Source organism: Aquarana catesbeiana, linkage group LG01, assembly GCF_042186555.1.
Source record: "Aquarana catesbeiana isolate 2022-GZ linkage group LG01, ASM4218655v1, whole genome shotgun sequence".
Classification (NCBI taxonomy): Eukaryota; Metazoa; Chordata; class Amphibia; order Anura; family Ranidae; genus Aquarana; species Aquarana catesbeiana.
Genome location: NC_133324.1, coordinates 808,741,820 through 808,751,597, shown reverse-complemented (window position 1 = coordinate 808,751,597; position 9,778 = coordinate 808,741,820). Strand labels below are relative to the sequence as shown.

At 39.9% G+C, this 9,778-nt stretch overlaps 1 protein-coding gene across 1 annotated transcript in view; it reads right to left on the bottom strand.

The window, feature by feature from the left end:
- Positions 1-475: 475 nt before the first annotated feature.
- Positions 476-9,778, bottom strand: part of ASAH1 (N-acylsphingosine amidohydrolase 1) — a 93,002-nt gene continuing 83,699 nt past the window's right edge. Inside the window, exons 13-14 of the mRNA XM_073607893.1 lie at positions 8,288-8,344; positions 476-3,048 (exon numbers count right to left, since the gene is read on the bottom strand). Of these exons, the coding sequence (XP_073463994.1) occupies positions 2,959-3,048; positions 8,288-8,344 (147 nt within the window). The 3' untranslated portion in view covers positions 476-2,958. The remainder of the gene's footprint in view (positions 3,049-8,287; positions 8,345-9,778) is intronic.

Below are 9,778 nucleotides of genomic sequence, written 5' to 3'. Positions count from 1 at the left end.
TTCGGGGGGGGGGGGGGGGGACGGACAGGATACCTATCTTTCACGGGTATCCTGTTCCCACTTTCAGGAGCCTCAGCCATGGGTATTGACATCACTGCCCGGGCTTCCTCCTCCTTCCCCAGCCGACAGGCCAGTAGGAAAGAGGAGAGCAGCGGAGCCTCGCGCATGCGCAGTAGGGTTCCTGGCGTGAATCAGTAAGGCTTCACTGCCGGGTTCCCTTACTCGCAATGGAGGCGGCATGCACCCGACAGCTGATGGAAACATCAGCTGCAGTACCAACATCGCTGGACTCCAGGACACTGAAGTATCCGATTATTAAGAGTCAGCAGCTGCAGTATATGCAGCTGCTGGATTTTAATTTTTGCAGTGCTGGGCCCTCCACTTTAACTATATTCTTATACAGTATAGTTAAATGGAATTGCATTAAGTAAGATTTGGTTTATCAGTGCAAAACAGAATATTTCGCAAGACCCACTCAGGTTAGGATGCTTTTTATTACACTCCACTTAAAGGCCTTACTTAATATAATGCTATAAAAAGGAGGTAGACTTGAAGAATAAGCAAATTGATTTTTAAATCAGGTTTGATTCACCTAGACAGATGCATGAAACAGATCTACATGGAAATATTAATGGGAATCAAAAAATTTGTGATTCACTAGTTGGACAAAATCAGCATTTATATATATATACACATTTTTTTCACAATCTCACCTTGTACCATATAGAAGAAAGCAAAACTGATCAGTAAGCCTCACACACGGACGTCTTAAAAAATGGGCTGCGAAGCTAGTAACAACTCCTGGAAAAAAGCAGCGTTAAAAACGCAATTTTATGAGCATTCTGATCTGGTGTCAATGCGCGTTTAACCACTTCCCGCCCGGCCTATGGCAGAATGACGGCCGGGCGGTGGTTCAGTTATCATTATATGACGCCCTGCAGGATAACAGCTGCCGCGCTCCCGTGGGGTGCTTTACCATGTGATCAGCCGCATCCAATCATGACTGATCACAATGTAAATAGGAAGAGCCGTTGATTGGCTTTTCCTCACTTGTGTCTGACAGACGCAAGTAGAGGAGAGCTGATCGGCGGCTCTCCTGACAGGGGGGGGGGGGTCTGTGCTGATTGTTTATCAGCACAGCCCCCCCCTCGGATACCCACTTCAGACCACCAGGGAAGGCGCCAGGACCACCAGGGAAGCACAAAATATGTGGATGGCCAGGTACATCCCCCATGGCCATCCACATGTGCCAACATATGCCCAATCAGTGCCCACAAATGGGCACCAACTGGCAGCATTATGAAAACAAAAAAAATTCACTGATGTCCAGCAATGCCACCCATCAGTGCCGGCTACAAGTGCCCATCAGGGCCACCTCATCGGTGCCCATCAGGGCCCGTCAGTGCAGCCATATCATTGAAGAAGCCAAACTTATTTACAAAAAAATTTAACAGAAACAAAGAAATTTTTTTTTCAAAATTTCTGGTCTTTTTTTACTTGTTGCGCAAAAAAAAAAAAAAAAAAAAAAAATCGCAGAGGTGATCAAATACCACGAAAATAAAGCTCTATTTGTGGGAACAAAATGATAAAAAATTTGTTTGGGTACAGTGTAGTATGACCGTGCAATTGTCATTCAAATTTCAACAGTGCTGAAAGGGGAAAATTGGCTTGGGCAGGAAGGTGTCTAAGTGCCTGGTATTGAAGTGGTTAACGTCGTTTGTAAGCGTTAACGCTAAGGCACGTTTTTTCTTAAAAAGACATCCCTCTGCTATTTTCCACTCCCAAATTACCCACAAACATTTTTACAGCTTAAAAAACACTGACGCTAAAAAACCTCGGCATAGCACTAATGCGCGTTTTTGAGCTTTTTTCAGCTTTGCTGTGAGAACTGCTCTAGCGCTGGAGCATCAGAACGCACTGGTCCTTGTTTTTTTTTGGAGCTTAAAAACGACCATGCCTGTTACAGCTCAAAAACGCCATGGTGTGTATGAGCCTATTGAATAACATGGAGTGGCGTTCTTAAGCAGCAAAAAAGCTCAAAAAAGCCGTTGTTAAAACGTCCGTGTGTATGAGGCCGTAAAGCTAAAATTAGTATGACATTTAGAGCTCATCTTTCTTCCTCTAAAAACAATTACTGAAAACTCCCACAAGGCAATGGCCACTTTTCCCACATACTACAGGTACACTTTAAACTAAGTCTGTAAGGTGAACAAAGGTTCACCAGGTCAGTACAAAGCAGTAGTCTTTAGTAAATCACCCTGCTAATGGATTAGATTGATAAAAAGTCTGCAGTATACAGTTTTGTTTAGTGCACACAACTGAAGAGAAGCATCTTATACAAAAATATAAAACGAGAGCCTGGTACTGTATACATTCTGACAGCAGCATGTTTCTTGTATAGTGTGTGTACTGAACAATTATATCAAATCTCTACAAAAACAAATATTAGCATTTTATTTACATTTCCCTGCATTTGTCACAATACAGTAAGCCATTTAAAATGATATTGCTGTTAAGTTATACTGGAACACTTGCTCAGTAATAATGCAAGCATTAAAGCAGAACTAATCCCATAAAAAGAAGCTGGCATGTGATGAAATAGATTAGTAATCTAGGGCACCTTTTTTTTTGGCTTCATTTTAGGGATAGAACAGCTGTCTGCTCTGCATGTAACTTTGCTCACGGCATGCCACCATATGCAGAACATGCCCAAGCCTGTAGAAAGGAAACAGATAGCATATGCTAATTTAGATTTACATTGTAAGACTCTGGTTTGGACATATGATTGGTTAAAATGGCTTCCAAGACTTAGAAAAGATAAAGCTCACCATTAAAATAAATACATATTTTAAGGAGTGCAATCTACTAGAGTTGCATGAGAAGAGTACACACTGGCTTGTTATTAAGTCAAGGGATCTTCAATTTTCTATGGGCTGCAGAGTTCCAGCCTTTGTTCCCTCACCAAGGCATACAGGGGTCTGGACAGTCCCTAAGGTAGGTCTCAAACTTGTTCTCAGAAATTGACATCATGGTTGTGTATGTGGTAAGCTGCAGGAAATAAAACAAAAACACATCAAGACACAGAATCATATTATATAATCCAGCCAATCCAGCTGATTGGATGCCTGATTTTACTTTCTAACAAAGACTTCAGAAATACAATTGGTCATTGATTATTCTGGACATTTCCTCTATGTTGTCCTGCTTTTATTAGCCCATCCCATGAACCCCTGAAAAAGAAAGCTATGTGGACTGTACTACTAATATATCACCCAGGTGCTTTATTATTTTTATCTTCCAATTGTACCCTGCATGCATGCTTAGGATTTACAACCAAAGAAAATTCCCAGCCAACCTGAAACCAACCGATTTATCCTAACAGTTTGCGTTAAAAACAGGGATTTAGTTTGTACGGTTGCCATTTGTTTGTACGGTTAGGATTTAGAACACCTGCCAGTTTACATCCCAAGAAGCCTTATATAATGCACTGCAGGTTCACCATCTATTTTATTCTTAACTTCACTTTCTTTTTATTCATCTTCTTGCATATTGTAAAATGTGATGAAAATTTAAAAACAAGTATTCCAGAAACATAGATAACTTGAGCATCAGTAGAGGAATACTAAAAAAAAATGTTATCTGTTTTTTGGTATTTTGTGGCATACAGTCAATAAAAAAATATAAAGTACAAGTAGTCTTATACTGCCTAAAGTTGAACTTTGGGGACAAAAAATGTTTACCCTTGCAGTGGTTCTCCCTTTCCATTGCAAGTTAACTGCTTGTTTTGCTTAGGGGATGACGAATAAGGTTAAATACTTACTTACCTTGGATGTGTGTGAACACTGCTCTAGGTTAGGCTCCCATCTTCACCTCCACTAAAAACACACAGACCAGGTGCTGGCCTCGTCCATCTCGGATTGCAATGAGCAAAAAAGAATTCTGGTTGGCTGCATGTCCAGTAAAATCACTTTTATTTCAGCAAACCCATAAAAAAAAAAAAAAAAAAAAGCCCAAAAACACAAATTGGAGGGGAACAGCATCATACAAATGTTCTCGATAGATTGGTTTGCGGCTGCCAATAATTGGCAGATAGTTTCTGCATTTGCATCCCTAAACACAGAGGTTAACATATATGAACAGACATAAATCATAAGAATCATATAAAGAACAGACTGAATACTAAATAAATATGGAACCAAATTTTTTGAAAAAGTTAGGAAAAATTTGAAAAAAAATGTCTAACGGGGTGGTCACCAGTAGCAAAAACCTAAGATGCACTTTATTCATTCATAAAAATGTGAAACATCCGATTCATGGTTGAGCCCTACAGGTTTCCGTGTACCCAGACGGAAGATCCAGAAAAATTGTTTTACACAGAAGTCTGAACTTCTCACTACCTCTCCTGGGGAATATGATCTTTTCTATGATTTGTATAGATACAGCTGAGGGATCACCTTCATGACAACCATTGAAGTGATTAGCTACATTAGTTGAATGTTTCTTGGGTCATGTCATAAAGATGTCATAAGGATGGTCATGCAAGCAATCCTTCAACCTAGTACGGATATAGTTGTACATTTTTATGAATGAATAAAGTGCATCCAAGGTTTTTGCTACTGGTTCCATTTTTATTTTGTATTCAGTCTGTTCTTTATAGGATCATTATGATGTTTTATAATCGGAGAGAGAGAGAGAGAGAGAGAGAGAGAGAGAGAGAGATATATATATATCTCTCTCTCTATATTATATATTCGTTTCTGCATTTGCATCCCCAAACAGGGGCCATTATCTGCCAATTATTGGCAGCCGCAAAGCTATTGTTTCCAATCACAAGTAATTGTTGCATATACAGTTAGCTCCATATATATTTGGACACAGGCACAATTTTCATACTTTTGGCTCTGTATGCCACCAGAATAAAATTAAAATGAAACAATCAAGTGTAGACTTTCAGCTTTAATTCAAGGGGTTGAACATAAATATAAAAAGTAAAAATTTTAGGAACTACAAGCATTTTTATACACAGTCACCCCATTTTCAGGGGCTCAAATGTAATTGGACAAATATAATCATAAATAAAATGTCCATTTTTAATATTTTCTTGAGAATCCTTTACTGGCAATGACTGCCTGATGTCTGGAACCCATGGACATTACCAAAGATTGGGTTTCCTCCTTTCTAATGCTTTGCCAGGCTCGAACTGCAGCCATCTTCAGCTGTTCTTTGTGAGTCTTTCTGCCTTTAGTTTGCCTTCAGCAAGTGAAATGCATGCTCAAATTGGGTTGAGATCAGGTGATTGACTCAGCCATTGCAGAATATTCCACTTTTTTTCCTTTAAAAGCTCCTTGGTTGCTTTTGCAGTGTGTTTTGATCATTGTCCATCTGTACTATGAAGCGCCGTCCAATCAACTTTGCTGCATTTGGCTGAATCTGGGCTGACAGTATATCTCGAAACACTGCAGAATTAATTTGGCTGCTTCTGTCTTAACGCCAATGACCCAGTACCCACTGGATGCCATGCATGCCCATGCCATCACATTGCCTCCACCATGTTTTACAGATGACTTTGTGTGCTTTGGATCATGAGCTGTTCCCAGCCGTCTCCACACTTTTTTCTTCCCATCATTCTGGTACAGATTAATCTTAGTTTCATCCGTCCAAAGAATGCTTTTCCAGAACCGGTCTGGGTTTTTTTAGACTTTTTTTGGCAAAGTCTAATCTGGCTTATGAACGGTTTGCACCTTGGGTAAACCCTCTGTATTGGCTCTCATGAAGTCTTCTCTTGATTGTAGACTTTGACAATGATACACCCACCTCCTGGAGAGTGAGTGTCCTTCACTTGTCTGGATGTTGTGAATGGGTTTTTCTCTACCATAGAGAGGATCCTGCGATCATCCACCACTGTTGTCTTCAGTGGATGTCCAGGCCTTTTTATGTTGTGGAGCTCACCAGTGTGTTCTTCTTTCCTCAGAATGTACCAAACTGTTGATTTGGCCACTCCTAATATTGCTGCCATTTCTCTGTAAGGCTTCAAAGATTAAACCAATCCATCAATGGCTTGTTTCACTTGCATGGACAGTTCCTTTGAATGTATGATGTAGGTTCACAGCAACAGATTCCAAATGCAAATACCACACTTATGCCGCATACACACAATCAGACATTCCGACAACAAAACCGTGGATTTATTTCCAATAGATGTTGGCTCAAACTTGCATGCACACAGTCACACAAATGTCAGAAATTCCAATCGTCAAGGACGCTGTGACGTACAACACGTACGATGAGCCAAGAAAAATGAAGTTCAATAGCCAGTGTGGCTCTTCTGCTTGATTCCGAGCATGCGTGGAATTTTGTGCGTCGGAATTGTGTACACATGAGCGGACTTTCTGACAACGGATTTTGTTGTCGGAAAATTTGAGATCCAGCTCTCAAATTTTTGTTGTCGGGAATTCCGACAACAAACGTCCGATGGAGCCTACACAGGGTCAGAATTTCCGACCACAAGCTCACATCGAACATTTGTTGTTGGAAATTCCGACCGTGTGTACGCGGCATTAGAATCAACTCCAGACCTTTTACCTGCTTAATTGATGAAGAAATAACAGAGTAGTCCACACCTGGCCATAAAACAGCTTTTGGCTTCAATTGTCCAATTACTTTTGGTCCCTTGAAAAAGGGGGAATGGCTATTCTTAAGAGCTGTAATTCCTAAACCCTTCCTCCGATTTGGATGTACAGACCCTCAAATTAAACCCGTGAGAGTACTTTCATCCCATATCATTATATAAACTACAGCTTGAATATGTTTTGGTAAATAGACACATTAAAAAAATAAAATAAAATAATAATAATAATAATAATAATAATAATAATATTATATATATATATATATATATATATATATATATATATATATATATATATATTCGTAGTGGACATTTGTATGTGAGGTATAACTAAGCGCCAAGGGAGCGTAAAACGCATTAGCTGGTGATGCTGTTCCCCTCCATTTGTGTTTTTGGACATGTTTTTAATGGATTTGCTGAAATAAAAAGGTGGTGATTTTACTGGACGTGCAGCCAACCAGAATTTTTTTGCTCATTGGAATCCATGATGGATGGGGCCAGCACCTAGTCTTTCTTCTCAGTGGAGATGGGAGACTAACCTAGAGCGGTGTTCACACACATCCAAGTATATGGTAAGTATATAACCTTATTCATCATCCCCTAGGCAAAACAAGCAGTTAACTCCTGCAGTGGAGAGGGAGAACCCTGCAAGGGTAAACATTTTTTTTCCCCAAAGATCAGCTTTTTTGCTCGTTATATGTTTATATATATTCTTTGTTGCCGCAGGCCTCCTGTTTGTGCTACCCATCTGCTGAAGCCCCTTCCTTTTTTGCCCGACTGGTCTGCAGCAGTCCTGCTGGAAGACTCTGAGCTCCTGTCCACAATGCAGGAGCAACAAGCAGTACAATAGAGCACTGGCTGCTGGCAGAGTCAGGAATAAGGTAGGTATATCCTCCTATTAATCATCCCCTAGGTCAGTGATGGCGAACCTTGGCACCCCAGATGTTTTAGAACTACATTTCCCATGATGCTCATGCACTCTGCAGTGTAGTTGAGCATCATGGGAAATGTAGTTCCAAAACATCTGGGGTGCCAAGGTTCGCCATCACTGCCCTAGGTCATACAAGCTGTTCATCCTTGAAGTGATGAGGAGAACCTATTGCAAGGATAAAGATTTTTCATCCTAGGAGTTTCACCTTAAACACCTATTAAATTGCTATTAGAAATAAAATGATTTACTTCCAAATATCTTTAAGTACCCTGGGAGTGCCAAAAGCTCATTTATGCAAGTTCAGTATTCAGATAAGAAAGTTACTGCTTGGTCCTGCCATCATGCTCTTTTTCTGGTGGTCCATCAATGGGACAGATATTATCGTGGGCTAACAGAGGAAAGCATGAAGGGATGGGCCAAGACTATCCGAGGTCACAGTTTGCATAAAATTAGCTTCTGATCTTCCTGGGCACATAAAAGGAGATCTGGAAGTGACAGCAGTGAATTTCTAATAGCAGATACAATGTTGTACTATATTGCACACAAGCTGCAGTGGTGGGGACCACAATTTAATTCCTCCAGGTTCACTGAACATTAAAGGACGTTACAGAAAAAGCTGACTAACCCCACGACCTTCACCCAAGTGGTATTACACAGTTTAGGTGGATTTGTAAGTTTTTAAGTATGTATATCCTGATACATTGGTGATACGTTGGTATAAAGTTTACCTTGTTAAGAACAGGCTTAGTAGAAAGCACATCATAGATTGTTGCAAATGAAATGCCCTGGAAAGATCATCAGAAAAATAAGTTACAGCATTATGATAATGGAAAATTAAAATACAAATCTGCTATATCAAAATCTTTAACCACTTTAGCCCCTTCATGACCGGGCCATTTTTTGCAATACGGCACTGTGTTGCTTTAACTGACAATTGCGCGTTCGTGCAACAATGTACCCAAACAAAATTTATGTCCTTTTTTTCCCACAAATAGAGCTTTCTTTTGTTTGTATTTGATCACTCTGCGTTTTTTTTTGCGCTATAAAACAAAAACTAAAAGACTGACAATTAACCACTTGACAACTGGGCACTTAAACCCCCCTCGTGACCAGACTAATTTTCAGTTTTCAGTGCTCTCACACTTTGAATGACAATTAGTCATGTAACACTGTACCCAAATGATTTTTTTGTCCTTTTTTTCATACAAATAGAGATTTATTTTGGTGGTATTTGATCACCTCTGGGTTTTTTATTTTTTGCGCTATAAATGAAAAAAGACCAAAAAACAAAAACGCATTTTTCTTAGTTTCTGTGATAAAATTTAGCAAATTATTATTTTGGCCACAATTTATACTGCTACATATCTTTGATAAAAATAACCCAAATTAGTGGATATTATTTGGTCTTTGTGAAAGTTAGAGAGTCTACAAGTTATGGTGCAAATCATAAAAAAATGTTCACACCTGATGTATTGAAGGCCTATCTCATTTCTTGCGACCCGAACAAGCCAGAAAAGTACAAATACCCCCAAATGACCCCTTTTTTGAAAGTAGACATTCCAAGGTATTTAGTAGAATGCATGATGAGGTTTTTGATGTCATTTTTTCCCACAATTCTTTGCAAAATGAAGATTTTTTTTCCACAAAATTGTCATTGTAATAGGTTATTTCTCTCACATGACATGTGTATACCACAAATGACACCCCAAAATACATTCTGCTACTCCTCCTGAGTATTATGATACCACATGTATGGGACTTTTTCACAGCCTGGCCACATAGAGAGGCCCAACATGCAGGGAGCACCGTCACGTGTTCTAGGAGCATAAATTACACATCTAACTTATTGACTACCTATTACACTTTTGAAGGCCCTGGAGCACCAGGACAAATGACACGCGACACTGATGACATGTGACACTGATGACAGATGGCACTGGGGGCACTTTATTTTCTCTTTTTCTTTTTCTTACACCGACGCTGCAGCTGTTCGCTCTCCCTCCTCACACGCTGTCTCTGTGTGAGGGAGAGCCGGCAATGAGAGATGATCTCATATATTTACATATGAGATCATCTCTCATTGGACACTCAAATCGAGTGCTAAATGGCCGCTGTGATTGGTCATTTAGCACGATCTGTGATTGGCTGTGTCTAAGGGACACGGCCAATACAGAATTTCCCCAATGCGCGCCGCGGAAGTAAACAGGAGGACGTCTAGG